We start from the raw sequence: 17,180 nt of genomic DNA, 5'->3' as shown, positions 1-17,180 counted from the left end.
GAAAATAGGGTAATAATTGAAACTGTTTTGACATCTTAAATAGAGAGACTACCACCAAATGAATCCTGTATATTTAAATTTGTAAAGTGATAGAATAAACTATATGCATGAAGTAAGAAAAGAAATGAATACTGTCCTGTTATGATACGATCAGATAACTTAATATTCACTCCTGATTTAAAATGCCATGAACTGGTTGTGGATTTTCAAATGCGAGTACATGAGTTGTTATTTTTTTGGTACACAGTAAAAGAAAATGGGGTGCATTACTAGCTAGTAGTCTGAATGTTAGTAACATGGTTTTAATTCCAACATCTTAAGGTATTAATTCTATTTACAAATCTATTTTAAAAAATGTAATACCTTGTTGAGACATAAGATGCTAAAGTGTCAGTGCCTTTTAAAAATGGAAACTTTGTCAGGCATATAACTGTAACAATGCTAGCAATCTCTCGTGTATTCTGTGTGATATAGTCATATGGTTTGGTTGAAAGTGTATGTATACTACTTTCAGGATGGTGAGTGGTGGGTGGCAGTTTGTATTTTTAAGGAGCACTGACTTCAGCCAGGTCTACACTACACACTTAATTCAGTATAACTACATCATTCAGGGATGTGAAAAATCCACACCTCTGAGCGGCGTAGTTATACCGACCTTATTCCCTGTGTAGACAGCACTATGTCGGTGGGAGAGGTTCTCCTGGTGGCTTCAGAGCGCAGCGGCCAACTCTTGCTGGTGGCCACTCTGACAGTTTTTCCTAAAATACTTTAGGAAAAACAAATAAATGTGCACATATACATGTCCAAATCATTGTAATTTATTTATGTAGGGTTGTTTTTTGCAAACTTAATAATAACATACAGTTGTCTCTATTCTTTACTGCACCTAAACAGAATAGAAATAAAAAATACAGTGCTTTGCATGTGCTTGTCTTGTGTTGTTGTTTTCTTTTGTTTTTTTTTTTGGTTTTTTTTTTTTTTAGATTTGCTATCTAGTAAGTCTGCTGCTGTGAAAAGTGATATTTCTATGTTTGTTAATACCATTTTTTACAGAATCAGACTTGCTAGCTAGCTGGGAGGCAGTGAAAAGTGATATTAACAAACATACAAATATCACTTTTCACAGCTGATTTACTCAGCCCTGGCAAGATGGGGGACAAATTAAGCCCTGGATGGGGAGGTGGATAGGGAGGCAGCAGGGGCCAGGGGTGATGGATGGGGGGGCCAGAGGAGGCAGCGGAGGCCAGGGGTGATGTGGGGAATTGTGAGCCCAGGGCCAGGAGAAGGAGGCCGGAGCCTGCCGCCCACCACCCCAGGGCTGAAGCCGGAAGCCCGATCCCCACTGCCCCCTGGAAAGATGGGGAACTCACACCAGTTGCCTGCTCCTCCAGCATTTCTGGCTCCAGAGGGGGACAGGACTCACCCAACCCCTTCTGGCGGCTCCAGGAGAGGGGCCCCTGCTTTCCCCCCTCCAATCACCACCCAGGAAGCTGTGGCCACATGAAAAGCCCCTGGTAGCTACATGCTGCCATGGTGGCCGCATTTGAGAAATGCTGGCTTAAAGCATCTTCATCAGAAGAGCTACAGTGGTGCAGCTGCGCCGATGCAAGCTTCTAGTATAGACCTGCCTTTCTTTTTGTAGCTATTATCTTTCTGGCAAGCAGAGCCAGGGCACTACAATTTGGGGGGCGGCGACCGTGGTGGTATTTCGGCGGCGGGACCTTCCGCTGCCTCTGTGGGGGGTGGCATTTTGGGGCGGGACCTTCTGCCGCCTAGGGCAGCAGAAAAGCTGGCGGCGCTCCTGCTGACAAGGAGCACTGCTTGGAGTATCCTTCAAAGTTTATCATTGGCACAGCTTAATTGTCTGCAAGGCTATCTATTCAGTGACATGAAGCACTCTACCAGGGTTACGGATATCTCCTCTGTAAAGCTTAGGGCCCTTGTTATATGGTAGAGTAAAACACTGAATGAAAATTGTTTGGTTTACATTGAGCAGGGCAGAAAGCTGTCCTTAGGTCTTACCTTGCTGGCCTGAAAAATTTTAATATGACTGTCAAGGTTTGTTTTTTTTAAAGGCAAAGGTTTTTTCTTCCTCATTAAGTGTTCAAAATCACGATAGGATATTAGTATGTAAATTATTTGAAAGAATGATTTATGTAATGAAGCTTGGAGATGTACTCGTGTAATATAATCAAACCAGGTATAAATTTGTTTTCAAATGTTACAAAGCCCGTAGCGCTCGGCTCTTAAACAGAGCCGAAGAGTCAGGGAAGGAGCAGAGCTGCCGCAGCCGGAGGCTCTGCTCCTCCCCTGACTCTTCGGCTCTGTTTAAGAGCCGAGCTGCCCGAGCGCTACTGGCTTCGGGCAGCCCCCATGCCTCCGGACCCTGCGCCGCCGGTAGCGCTCGGGCAGCTCGGCTCTTAAACAGAGCCGAAGAGTCAGGGGAGGAGCAGAGCAGCCACGGGAGGGGAAGTGCCCGGCCGGCATTTTCCCAGACATGTTTGGCTTTTTGGCAGTTCCCCCCGGACGTGGGTTTGATTGCCGAAAAGCTGGACATGTCCGAGAAAAACCGGACGTATGGTAACCCTATGCAAGCAGCACATAAATTATCAGTTCAGAGTCTGGAATTTTTGCAAGGTTCGTGTTATTGACCACACCTTTGTATCACTGGAAAGTTTAATGAGGCAGCGTAGAAGGCTATGCATCTTTACACAGTACAACATGCTACCCATTAAAGAAGATCCTTGCATCTGTTTCTGGGAATATGGCACTTCAGCTATACTGCTTTGTAGTGAAAGATGAAATGGTCCCTTTTACTGTTAAACATGCCTATTAACTTCCATACTTGTAGCTATTTAGTGGCTGCCCAGATGTCAGGCACATATTTTATGAGCAGGTCAACATATGGTTTACAGATATTCCTGTGATTGCCTTAAAGTTAGTTTCTTTCTGTCTTCATAAATCACCTGCTGAGTAACAAAAAGATGGGATACAAAAGGAAATTTAAAATTTTATTTTTATTTACTCCTGAAATAGAATATAGTTGGCTATGCTGAAGAAAGTAAAACTGTACAGACACTGATGTGGAATTATGGAGAGTGAGTTACTTTTGATAAAAATGAAGGGAACAATTATTATTTCCACTTCATGGCAGCCTTGCTGCTCAAGGATCTTGGTAATGTTGCAGGGTTTTTTTTAAGGACTACTAACTCATAGGAATATTTAAAGGTGACCTGCAAATGATTTGTGCTCATACCTTTATTTGCTGCTTGGAGGAGAACTTGAAGTTTTGTTGTTATAAAGTTATCTTTTCTACTATTTTTTACCCTTTAAGTTCACTCTTCTCTGGTTTTGTGAGAGAACCTGGGGGCGGGGGGTGTCTCAAGGATGTTTATTGTGGAAAAATTGAAGATGAATAATTATAACAAATTTTCCTGTATCCAAAATGTTACATAGCAATTGAAGCTGAATATTTGTCAATGAAAGAAGCAAAACATTCTTCTAAACATTCCTTCTTCCTCTCACTTCTCCAGCTTTCTCTTTTCGTTCCTCTGATGTTACCACTTCACTAGGTCTCAAGTTAACCTTCCAGCCTACACAAACTCTCAATTTCTACGGTAAAAATTTTAATTGGGGGTGTGAGGGAGGGGAAGAAACCTTCTGACATTCTTCATACATCATAAAGAAGCAAAAGCAAACAAAAGTACCAGGTGCTAGTCCATCCTTCTTTTCTTTGCGGTCACCTTTAAGATAAAAAAGGCTTATAAAAATTTAGTCAATTAAATGTGTAGCAGTTAAATAGAACATAAAAAAGAATAAACTAAAACCCAAATTCCATTAGAGAGAAAATGTATGAAATCAAATTCTGGGTATTTACAATTGTAAAAGTTGTTGGTCAAATGGTATTTGCACCCTCTTGGATTATTTTATTCTGCCAAGAAACATCAAAAGGGAAATATTTCAAATAGATTTTAAGTAGGCTTCTGTAGCTTAGTAAATGCAGCAAATAAATTCATTCAACTTGTGGATAGTTCCAAGAGAAAAGACTAAAGTAAAACATTGACATCTAGAAAACTAAAATGAATCAGTGTGCTTTTCTTTGTAGGGCAGTAATAAACAGTCATGCTCTTTCAGTACATGCTAGTGCTTGTGGCTTTGGTAAAAAATGGAGGGGTAACAGCTGTAACAAATTTTTTTGACACATCTCACAGGCCCCAAGACACATACAGAACAGATCTGAAGACGAGCTCTGTGTAAGCTCAAAAGCGTCTTTTTCACCAACAGAACTTGATCTAATAAAATATCTCACCTCACGCATCCGAAGAAGTGGGCTGTAGTCCATGAAAGCTTATGCTCTAATAAATTTGTTAGTCTCTAAGGTGCCACAAGTACTCCTGTTCTTCTTTTCACCTCACCCACTTTCTCTCTCTAATACCCTGGGACCAACACAGCTACAAAACCATTCCACAAGACAAGTTTGCAAGTTTGCCCCCTTTTAGATGTTGTTTATGAAACAATCTGGGTTTTTATGCTTCATGATCTTCTGAGTGTCTGACACTTGACAATGATCAACATTTTTGCAGTAAGTACTATGTTTTTTCTGTTAAGTAATTAAATCTGGTCTGCTAGTAATGCAAAGCTATTATTTCTTACATCTATTTGGGGGCAGATGTGATAAACTCTGCATCTGAATATAATGTTCAGGAGTCATAGCACGTATACATTATACATTTGACATTTACAAAAGACATTTGTAAAACATAACAAAAGACCTTATACATTTGTAAAACGAGACGTACATTTGATATTTACATTTACAGTAGATCCGTCTAGATCAGGAGTTCTCAAACTGGGGATCACAAGGTTATTATGTTGGAGGTCACGAGCTGTCAGCCTCCACCCCCAAACCTGCTTTGCCTCCAGCGTTTATAATAGTGTTAAATATAAAAAAAAGTGTTTTTAATTTATAAGGGGGGGGTCGCACTCAGAGGCTTGCTGTGTGAAAGGGGTTACCAATACAAAAGTTTGAGAAGCACTGGTCTAGATATATGATCTAGAAAGGCTACATCCATGTGAGAGGTGCTGGGGCACTAACTTGTCACCTAGGGTTAAGGGATTAATCTCCTCTCAACTCAGCTTTCCATCCTCATCCCTCCTCTTGCACAGAGGTTTGGCTGCTTAAGGGACAGAGGAGAGGCTACCTGAGGGAATGCAGGTGTATGCACACAAGATCATTAGGTTGGGCTGAGCCCCAGGCTGGGGAAGAGTTCTGTTGTTACTTTAATTTGCATTGATTTCTGGTGATTAAAGTTCATCTTTTGAAAGAAAAGCTGTGCTGACTACCTCTGTTCTGTGCTGACTACCACGTTGGTCTGTTTTAGTATTTCTTGTTGCTTGGTATTGCTCTCCTACCATGATTGTTTTTGATATCTTTTAACTGGTTGTATGCAGTCAGCGTGAGAAGAAAAGCACTCTCTCTCCTCTCCAAATTGACCTCACTCAAGCAGGAATAGGCTACTTGTAGTTTCTCACTTCAAAAAACTGGTTACACCCTCTGAAAATTTGTAATTAGGGTTGTCGATTAATCACAGTTAACTCACGTGATTAACTCAAAAAAATGAATCGTGATTCATCGCAGTTTTAATCGCACTAATAGAATACCAAATGACATTTATTACATATTTTTGGATGTTTTTCAAATGTATTGATTTCTATTATAACACAGACTACAAAATGTACACTGCTCACTTTAAATTAGTTTTGATTACAAATATTTGTATTGTAAAAAAACAAAAGAAATAGTATTTTTCAGTTCACCTCATACAAGTACTACATCCCTCCCAAAGAGGCAGACTTCTTGTTTCAACATCCGTAAGCCAACTCCATCATAGTGGATGTGGTTAATGCACGAAGCAAGTAACATAATGCCAAATTGACCCCATATGATTGGGCTTGGCAGGATGGTGTATTTGTCAGCGACATTAGCATTTAGAGTCATGAATTGCCAAATACAATTTTATTAATTATGGGAAACTCAATGCGTTCTGGAACATTTACTGGAGATACAAAAGGAGCAGTTTCAGGCCATTCTTATAGAGGGTCAGTTAATAGCCAGACTGGTGCTAGAGACAGCACTGGATGTGGCTGATACAGCAGCCCTCCCGGTCTTCATGAGAGTTGTACTGAGGCAGGCTTCTTGGCTACCCCTTTCTGGATTGCCCAAAATGCTGCAGAAGACTTCCAGTTTGAAGGACCCAAACTCTTTGCAGAGAAGACAGATTCTTCTCTCTGCATCCTGAAGGATTCCCAGACCACATTACGCTCCCTAGGAATCTACACTGCAGGACAGAAGAGAAGATATACCTCTCAGCCACAGCACAGGTCACAATCTCCTCAATACCCATCATCTCAGTGCTATTACGAGCCATAGTGTAAGAGGACCAGGGCTCAAAATGCGGAAGCAGTCTGCACCCCAATCCGCGACCTCTCAAACTGCCTCTTCTAAGCACTTTTGGTGGGCTGGTCGAGGGCCTGAACAATTATACCTTGCAACATCAGCCATCTGTGCACCTGTCATGCCCCTCCAGAAGTTGCGTGGCCCTTTTTCACAGCAGTTGGGAGAATATTACCTCTGACAGATGGGTCCTGGAGATTATTTCAAAGAGTTACGCCATTCAATTCATGTCCCGCCCCCATTCCAACCCTCCTTCCCCATCCTCGTTCAGGGACCCTTCTCATGAGAACCTACTTCATCAGGAAATATAGCATTTGTTATGCCTGGGACCATAGAACCAGTCCTGGAGCAAGGGGTTTTTACTCCCATGATTTCCTGATCCCCAAGGTGAGGGGAGGTTGGAGGCCCATTCTAGATTTAAGGGCATTTAACAAATACGGGAAGGTACAGACATTCAAGATCGTCACACTAGCAGCCTTATTCCAGCTCTAGAGCAAGAAGATTGATTTCCAGCCCTCAACCTACAAGATGTGCGCATAGATTGTCATGGGTCAGCTACATGATTTTATTATGATATGATTTTGGCAAAATAATAAAGTTAGTGTTCTGCATTTTCTAGGGAATTTTTCATTGTTTATTTTCCAAACATTAAAACTGGGATGAAATCAGGTTAAAAATAAAAAAATTGAAAAACTGGGGGGAGGGGGAAGAACAAAAACAAAACAACTTTTGTAATATACACATTTTACTATAATTGAAACTTTTTTTAAATGTACAAAGATATATTTTTTTTCTCTCTCAGAGCTAGTAGTTTTTCCAGAAATCCTAGTTTTTGCGTACGCTTCCATAATTTTCTTCAAAGTATCCTCACTCATGTTGAGCCTTGTGCTGTCTTGGAGGTAGTCCAACTTTGAAAATAAGTGCTCTGCATCAGTAGATCCAGGGGGTACACTCAAAGCTCGCCGTGCCACTTTGCTGAAATTGGGAAGTGTCTTGATGGCTGATGCAAAAAGCCAGCACATCCAGTTTCACATTGTCAGGGTTAGAGAAGTTCATGTCAGTAGTAAATTCTCCTTTCAGATTTGAAATTGCACCTTTAGTGACAAATGGTTGAAACACTTGGCATAACTGTCATAGTCTGCAAAATTCACTTTGAGGAAGCGGTCGAAAACCTGGATGACATTCCAAAAAGAATCTTCAGCACCAAACACGTGGGGGTTCAGATTACAGGTCACAGTAGTCTCCGATTTCTCACTGAGTGTTGTTTTGAATGCTTTTTTGGTTTTCGTGTTGTGGGGTTGGAAGGATTTCCAGTAACAGCTGGGTTTTCTTGCAGTATGTTTCTCTTACAGCTTTTGTGCTCAGGTCAGCTGAGATTTTGGTTGTCAGGATCTGGTAAATGTCTGTATTGGCAAACATGTTGGCAGTAGTTGGAGAAAACTCCATTATTTTACCTTGATGCACAGAATCTGGCGGTCATTTTGGTTATTTGACAATCTCTTCAGAGTTTTTGCTTTGCTTTTACTTTGCTAGAACAACAACAACAAACAAACAAACTCACGATGACCTAGGAGACATATTAGCACAGTCCACATGTTATTTACATGACAGGCAGCGAAATACAAGCTCATCCACTGAGCTTGTACAACAAGGGTAGGTAATCGGCATCCAGCTCTGCATTCATCTCACACTGTGTAAAACAAAGCCTTCTACTTGTTTTCATGCTTGAAAATGGTCCCGAATCCAATGATGCAAGATTTCATGTCTTTCATTTCTTCTGTAGCAGTAGCTGTTGACAGGGCAATGTTAATCAGATGAGCAGAACAGCTCATACATAGCAGCTCCAGTTTCTGATTGAGTGGAATCTCCCATGCAAACTTAGCCATGTAGGAAGCAGAATCTGTGTTAGTTGTGGCCACATTTTCCAAAGTTAGTTGGTACATCTCAAACATGTCAGTTATTGCTGCGTTGACAAAACCAGTGTCAGCAGAGGGGATGAATGTCACATCAGCACAAAACAATGCAGGTTTATTTGCTTTGAAATAAAAAAACAAAAATAAAAGGCCAAGAATTGGACAGTCCAAAGCATCAAGAGACTTGTCAAAAATCAGACTAGACACCAGATTTCCATCAATTCGTTCTATCAGTTTGGATACTGAAGCATTGTCATTTTCTTTCAGATACTTACCAGTGAGCTTGTCTGCATTAGGAAGGGTTTTTGCTGCTGGACCGTATTGTCATACAAAGTCACCAATAGGCCCCTCTGCAATTAACAGCGGTTGTCTGGCGAAACACAGAGCACGCACAAATTCATTGACACAATCGTGCTGTGTCCTCTCTTTCATTAAAGTCCTGGTGAAAGCTCCTGATACTGTTTATCCCGAAGCTCACTATCTTCTTTAATCTTGCTTGTGTGAGGGAAAATTAACAGGACATAAAACAAGTTCCTTTATTCTGTCAGCGCGAGGACTGACCTCAGTGCTGCAGTGCAGTGCATCCTCTTCGTTCCCATCTTTATTTTTCTTTAAAACTTCTGAGCACTGATTTGCTTGCTGGTATTCAGGCATAGGTTTGCGTTTTCGCCCCATGTTTACCTTTTTACCTTATCTAAGTCCCTGGGGCTCTGTGTGCTGGTAGTTCAGGGAGAAGCACCCTGTCCCTGGTGGGAAGGGGGAGCCAAGGGCAGATTCAGAGTCTGCTGGGCAACCAAGAGGGAGAGAGGAGAGACACTATGTAGAACAACAGGGGCCCCTGTTGGTTTGGATTGCAGGCAGGCCAGCTCAGGACAGAGCAGAGTGAAATGATTGACAAGGGAATGCCCAGAAGAAGAGCTAGCCTGACAGTAGGGTGTGAGATGGCCTCCCCTGGGAGGACTGGAGAGGGGAGAAGCCATTTTGGGAGTAGTCTGGAGCCAGCCACAGAAAGAGCAGGACTGGATGTGTGGGGATCCAGAAGAACCCAGGCCCATCCATCCAACCCCGTAAAGAGATTGGCACTAAAGGAGGTATCCGGGTGGATGGGGGGCAGTACATATCTTTATCTGTACAGGATTGATTGTTTAAATTCAGAGCTACGCTAACCAGAAGCAAAGAAATAGGCAGGTAACATCTCCTTGTGAGCCAATCATAACATGATATTAATGTTAGTATTTTCTGTTCTGTTTTATACACTGTGGAACTGCTTCAATCTCAGTGTTTCAGAACACAACAATCATGTAAAGCATTAGTGTTTAACAAAAATAAGTACTCAAAAAATACTGAGTGGATTGATAAACAGGTATAAATCGGTAAAAATCGAACTTCTTTAATAAAAAACCTGGTAATTTATTAGTGAAAATTGGTAAAAACTGAAAATGCATAACACTAAAAGTGGAGCTAGTGGTCAACTTCTGCTACCGTTGTTGCAACTTACAGGATGCAGTTAATTCCTTACGCGGTTTTAGTCATCAGTGTCTGAACAGGTCTCCAACACAGAACTCTGCTGGCTCAATTCTGAGCTTGGCAACAACTAAAAGAGCAATGGCAGCCTTATATTATCATATCCAGTTAAGTAAGACTTTTACTGAAGGAGGAGTTTGTAGAAATTCATAAGCATTAATCATGCTGTATGTATGCCTCTAATCTTGAGTAGGAGCAATATTCTTTAAGGAAATATAACTTCTGAAAGTGCACATTGTATATAAATATGTACGTTTGTGTTTCTTAAAGTGCACACAGATATCAAGAGCGTGATTCCTCAGTTTAATAACCACAAATCCAGCAAGCCATCTGACAATTCTCTAATTTTTCACTCAATCCTATGAAATTAATTACAGGAATTTTTACTGCATTGGCTCAGAAAGGTCAAAGAGATCATCATGAAGTGATGAACAGCTCCATTTTCTGCTCTGTGACTATTATGAACCTTTGAGTAGATGGGAAGCATTTTATCACTTTTACACATAAACAGGTGACAGTAATCTTCACCTTCCTGGACAAGTTATTTTTTCTTTCTTTTCCAATCCCTCCCTTCTCCCAATCTGGTTAACAGGAAGAACTGATAGCTATTTAAAACACTGGATGAAAAGGTGTGGTTTGTAGCAAATGTTTGTCAAACCAAGAGTTGAAAATCAGTCTCTGTACTCTTGTGTGAATTACTGCCAATTCTCAATAACCCAGTCATTCAAGAGTTCCACTTATCTAGATCTCTTTACAGAATGTATTTTTTATTGTTGTACAAATAATTTGCAAGTTTTTCCATGTTGACTATTAAACTTTCATTGTTATGCATAGACTTGATTATACTGTAGAAGTAGAATGAAAGATGCCTTCTTCATATAATATAAATATTATTTTCCTTCTAAGAATAAAATCCTTCTGTTTTGTGGTAATACAATGTGAGGAATATGTTAATATAAAAACCTTCTAATTCATGCACTTGCTTATTCCTGAATGTACAATAGCGGCTGTGTTTTTTCTTTTTATGTCCAAGACCATTTGTATGTCACTTTACCCCACAAGAGCTGGCAACATTGAATTTTGGTTGAGGTCTACCTTTGTTAATTCTGGGAGGGACACTTCTGATTTCAATTCAATGGCCTTCCATGTTAATCTGTTCAAAAAAGATTGCTTAGCCTAAAAATAATTCTTTTTAATTACACTCTAAGTGCCAGTCTCATGGAAACAAGTTGATATCTGGGTAAGGATTGGTAATGGGGTAGAAATCATTTTATTCTAGGTCAATAGTACAAAAGGACTAGTAGAGCATAGTGGTAGATGTGGTGGTGTCACTGTCCCTTTTTGTATGTTTTCTGTGACTAAATAGGTTTTCCTTGTCAATACTGTGAATCAGACACCTTGCTTGAGCCCTAAGAAAAAACATGTAGATAACAGTTGATTTCCTTCCCGCTCCCTGTGCTTTCTAATCATGTTATCCTTCACATAATCTATTTTTTCTTTTAAATGCCTTATCAAAAAAGAAGCATGGAACTATATGATTTTTATATTCAAGCACTGCTCTAAAAGCAATTTTTTTTTCCTCTTTCAGACCTAGGTCTGGATCAGTTTGTAGTGAAGCGGTATGATGGAAAGGTGAGTAGACTTGAAATTTATAGTATCTTTCTACCTATAACCTCTTTGAGTTTCTATTTAAAGTTGTGTGTAAGTACAAATGAAATACAATATTGTCTTTTGTTTGAGCTAGAACATAGCAGTATTTGTTTATTATATGGCTGAATAGGAAGGAAGGAATAAAGATTTGCTTTAATGCTTATAGAACCAAAATAACTTCTCCTTGCTGGTGGGAGAGGGAATTGTAATGTGTAAAAAATCAAACTTAATAGCATTATCCATATGGTATGAGACCCTCCATGTGAGGGAGTACCATATTTCAGAGGGAAACCTGCTATATGCTGATCATATTATAACATTGTTTGGTCTGCCTGTATGAATGGAACCACACAGTAACCTAGCCCTTTTTACAGCTCTGAAGTCATATTTTTCCCTGCCGTAAATCCCCAGAAATCAATGAAATTATAGCAGGAAGGAATTTGGCCCAGAGCTGTAACACAAGTAGGTAATATGGTTAAAAGACTGCTTGAACCTTTAACACAGAGAGGGCCAAGCTGTGTTATCTAAAACAAACACCTAACATAGATTTGCTTAGGTGTATAGTTGTTAATCTAAAATAATTTGGTTTAATATTCCTTTATATCATTTTGAGCACTGATACTACCATAGTTGGTGGCTGCATAAAAATGGAATAGCACACAAGCTTCCTATTAACTCAACTTACTCTACAACAATCACTAATTTAGCAAAATTGTCACCTCATCTGTAACAAAATTCCTTGAATTTTTGAGTCAAAGAAGGTAACTTTTGACTCTTTCATTGCTGAGTGATATATCTGGCATGTAATGTTTAAATGTGACCAAACATATCCAGAAAGTCCTGCTATTTGAATCTATAATTAAACAAAACAAACAAACCCTGCACAATTGGGGAGGAAATGAATCTAAATTACTTTCATGTTTTGCATTCAATTGAATTGATTTTTATTTTAATTTTTCATGAGGAAGTGGATGGACAAAAAGCAAAGCAAGTAATCAAATAAATGGTCTTTGTTCCTTAGAGCATACATGTGTTTGTTTACCCAAGCAGCAGAGTATTATACCTCTACCCCGATATAACGTGACCCGATATAACAAGAATTCAGATATAACACGGTAAAGCAGTGCTCCCGGGGGGGGGCTGCACACTCTGGTGGATCAAAGCAAGTATATAACGCGGTTTCACCTATAACGCGGTAAGATTTTTTGGCTCCCGAGGACAGCGTTGCATTGAGGTAGAGGTGTATTCTACTTTAAAATAGACAGTAAGTAGTATGCTTTTTGTCAGTCTTTGTTTCTTAGAAAGAAATGCTGAGTTCCACACAATTTTGGATAATAGTTCCTCTATTCCTGAGTACTATCATTCTATTCCCATCCTAGTGGGTAAAAGTCTCAAAGCAGAAGCAGTTTGTTAGCTGAACTCAGCTTTTTGTTCTGCTGAGCCTCATTGCTGGGATTTCCAGTTTGCGGGAAATTTTGTGATTTTGAAATTTGGGTTTGTTAAGATTTGAACAAATACAAACTATTCAAAATTTTCCATGAACCAGAAATTTTGGAAAAAAGGTTCATTTTGGAAACACCAACCTATGGTATTTCTAAAACAAAATCTGCTCCCTGGAACGTTGACAGCTGTGAGTGAAATTGACATTATTAGTCATACTAATAGATGTGGTGAAACTGACAATCTGAATTTCACTCAGCAGCTGCCAGGGCTCTCAGGATCTATGAGTCCAGGGCAGCCACACTCTGTAGACGGCCATAGGACGCCAGATGGCTGGGGACCATCCAGACTCCTGGGTCAGCTTGTCCCAGGACTTCAGACTCCCTGTTTCATGGGAAAGAGCTTGGAAGCACTGGCATAGTGTAACTGTCTTGGAGCTGCAGACCCCCTGAAGACCAGGTTCCCCAATCTTGGGGCAGTCTGCATGGTGAGGCTGCTCTGGAGCCATAGACCTGGAAGACGGGTCTCTCAAGCTGCCCAGCAGAATGCCTGGGGGATGGGGACAGTAGTGTTTCCAGACTTCAATTTGCCAAAAGTTTGTTGAACCTGAGATGTTTCATAGAAACGCAAGAAATCGGCATTTTCCAACAAACTTAAGTCAGGAAATTTCAGACCAGTTCTATTTGAGACATGACTTCTACTCTTACACAATATGCACACCCAATCTTGCCATACAGCATGGTGAAAGTGTGACAACTGGTGGTCTCAGTGCAGGCTGAAATGTTCTGAGTTATGCTGGCCCTTAGCATCTGTTCCCTGCACTGACCATCCTCCATTCTGACTTTCTGTTGCAGACTGAAATGGTGTATATAAACACGTTTGTATAGCTGCTATACCTAGATATATATGCAAAATACATTGGATGGTAGAATAAGTCTTAACATCAGTCATTAGAGTTTTAAAATGGAGAGTGTAGTGGACTACTATTAGTAGTAGTAGTACTGTGCAGAACAACAGACCACGTTAATTTTATGGTATTGTATTGCAGGGGCTGATATACATGCTGCTTCTGGATCATTTATTTTAAAGGAGGAAATAATGGCTCACGTTGTTTGTCAGACTTGTCTTACTAAGGAGCACTAGTAACAGACTTTGGTTATGAGGCTAGTGGTAATGGCAGGGGGGTCAAGTTTGGGGTGAGGTTAAAGCAAGGAGATATTGGAGCTCCCTCAGTCGTGCAGAGGAGCCTGGATAAGGAGTGAAGTCACTCCTAGATCTTGTTTTCTAGGAGTAGTTTTTCTCATATTATCTGCATCTGTTTTCAGTTAACAAAGCACTGTCGCCTCAAACGCATTCAAATGTTGATTTAGGCATCATAAAACAAATTACACACATTCATGTTTTAGTTACATTGGTATCTGTTAAGGAATAAAATTAGTCCTCGCGTCTTTTCTCGTCTGTTGTTTCCATTCACTCATCTCCCTCGTTGGCTTCCCAAGAAATATCAAAGCACTTTTTATAATTGGACACAATCTTCTCCTTAGATACTGTTCTAACTCTGTGAAGCCATGCCTTTGTGTGCTGGTATTATTTTGTGCATTGGTGGAGATGGGAAATTTGAGTAGAAGGCTGAGAGGTGTATTGTTCCCTTGAGCATCTTGCATGATGTCCATTAACGTTAATGGGAATTACAGTATATAGACACGTTGAGGAGAGAATAGACTTTTTCCATCTGAAATGTATTCTTTGAGATGAAAGGAGAAAATGAGCAGTCAGGTTTAAGTCAGCAGTAGTACCAAAGTACTGATACTCTATAAACTACAGGTTGGCTAAACAAAAGTAGAAAATAGAACTATTGTTAGTTATAAACAAAGATTTATGCCTATGCTCTATGTAAATACTAATTTAGAGCAAACGCCAATAAAAAGAATAGACCCAGCTGTGTAGTCAGATGCATTTTAATTACATTCTGTAAAACAAAGGTTAAGGATTCAGTGTAAATGTTCTGCATGAATGTTCCAGATAAATATCATTGCACTGGGAAATCATCTGTATCTGCAGTTTTTTTCACAAATATTCTTGTAAAATTAGAAGTCAATCCTGTAAGGGTTGTCTACGCTGCAGCTGGCAGGTGTGATTCCCAGTGCAGATAGACTAGTGTTAGCTCATCTTGAAGTAGCATGCTAAAAATAGCAGTGTGGACACTGCAGCATGGGTGGCAGCCACCCAAGTTCAGACCCTGGGAGTTAGGCAGGCTTGAACTTGGATGGCTAGCCTGAGTCTTTGCAAGTGTTGCAGTGCAGTGAGTTAGCATGAATCTGTCTACTCGTGCTGGGAATCCCACCTCTTGACTGCAGTGTAGACATATCCTGATAGGCCACTTGGAATGACTGGAACTGGTTAAGTCCAAAAGTCTTTGATAGTGACCATATATTTTATTGCAGCTCTGTGACGTTTGTGTCTTCCTGTGTATAGAGCTGAATGTGATAGTGAGTGCAGTATACTTCTACCCAACTAGGGATAATTTTTCAGAGCACTGAAGGGTGGGGGAGAGAGACAAGCATAACTCTTCAGTAACAGGCGCAAAATGCATATAATTTGAATCTACACATTGCTCCCTGGAGACCAGCGGCCTTAGAGGCATTCGTTCAGCAAAACCCTTTGGTCCATCCTCCTGGCCAACCACAACTGCATAATTTTCTTTCACCTACAGCAGGGCTAAGTGTTCAGGGAGCTAGCCTCCCAAGTGTTTGTACAGGGAGTGGAGAAGCTGGCTTGGTGACATGTGTTTATATGTTCCCTCCCTCCCACCATCCCTCATAAACTTTTTCTTTTGGCTAATCTGCTGCTGCTGCTAACTATTCACTGTTGCTCTCAGGCCTCACCTCATAATTTAGCTCAAATTACAATATGAATATAGCCTAATCTGTAATTTAATAAAAGCACTCAGAATTAACATATCTAACCCTAACTGCTCAGTCACCTGGCTCTTTCGTTGTATCACTTTTCCCTCTCTTGTATTGTGTCTGTGTAAAACAAATGCTTATTGGAGGAGGAAAATTTTCCTGCCTGTAAAAGTGTGTCTGTGGTTGTATGAAGGCACCAAGACATGCTTAGCAGACCATTCAAAGAAACATGATATTTCTTTGAAAAACAATTTCCATTTTTTCTAATATGTTCTGTTTGAGAGAGTTTTTGAATTAAGCTCGAATTAATCTTCATGCCAAACTGCCAGCTCTCAAAGAGAAAAGTGTATGATACTATTTAACTCTGTGATAGTGTGCCCATAGGGTAGAAGATATCGATCTACCCTATGACAAGGGCAAATCTTGCCCTGCCACCTGTGGGCAAGGAGGACCATTAACACAGCAGGATCAGTGGAATCCTAGTGTAATGGGACAGATTTGAGGAGTCAGCACAAGAGGGACAGCGTCAGTGGACATTCTTTCCAAAGATGTAGGGATTGTGATTTTTCCGATTAATTGTTTTCATCTTAAAATATTATTGAATTTTTGCAGAAGCATTTGAATTTCAATTACTTGTAGATTTTGTGCTGCAATCAAGTGTTTTCAGTGATAAGGCTAAATTGCGAAGTGTCTGGTGGCACCTTAAAGACTAATAGATTTATTTGAGCATAAGCTTTTGTGGGTAAAAAACCCACTTCTTCAGATGCATGGAGGCAAGGCTAAATTGCAACACTTCTGAGAAACTGTTAGTCTTTTTAGGGGAAAGAATTAAACAGAATATTGCTTTAGTGTGGGATACACTTGAGTAGCGGTTTTTACCTCCTGTGGGGAAAATTACCCTGTGTAGTTGAATATAAACAAAAGCTTGCAAGCTGTCAATGATGGTATACCCTTAAATTATCATTGACCCAAGGAGGCAATAAGTAATTACAAAAGCTTTTACAGACTCTAATTTTACTTTGGAATTAAGTAACTCCTATCCAGATTCATATTTCCATGTTCTCTATTCTCCAGATACAGTTCTATATTGATTAATGCTATAGAAGTAAGACACCCTCTAATTAGTTACTCTCACGTGGTAGGAAAGTTGCTTTTGGTATTAAACATTATAATTACTTGTAGTTATTCTAAGCACCCTTTTCAAGTATTGTATTGGGATGCTTTACAGGGAAATAATAATAAAATAAATTTGATGGTGAAATACCTGAAGTCTAACATTAGCTTTAGAAATAT

At 40.0% G+C, this 17,180-nt stretch overlaps 1 protein-coding gene across 4 annotated transcripts in view; it reads left to right on the top strand.

Moving 5' to 3' along the window:
* Positions 1-17,180, top strand: part of MICU1 (mitochondrial calcium uptake 1) — a 228,532-nt gene that overhangs the window by 92,030 nt on the left and 119,322 nt on the right. For all 4 annotated transcript variants that reach the window (XM_065552023.1, XM_065552022.1, XM_065552021.1 and 1 more), the window contains one exon: positions 11,480-11,523. In XM_065552023.1, the coding sequence (XP_065408095.1) occupies positions 11,480-11,523 (44 nt within the window). The remainder of the gene's footprint in view (positions 1-11,479; positions 11,524-17,180) is intronic.

This window comes from Chrysemys picta, chromosome 7 (assembly GCF_011386835.1).
Source record: "Chrysemys picta bellii isolate R12L10 chromosome 7, ASM1138683v2, whole genome shotgun sequence".
NCBI lineage: Eukaryota > Metazoa > Chordata > Testudines > Emydidae > Chrysemys > Chrysemys picta.
This window is presented reverse-complemented; position numbering and strand designations above follow the sequence as displayed.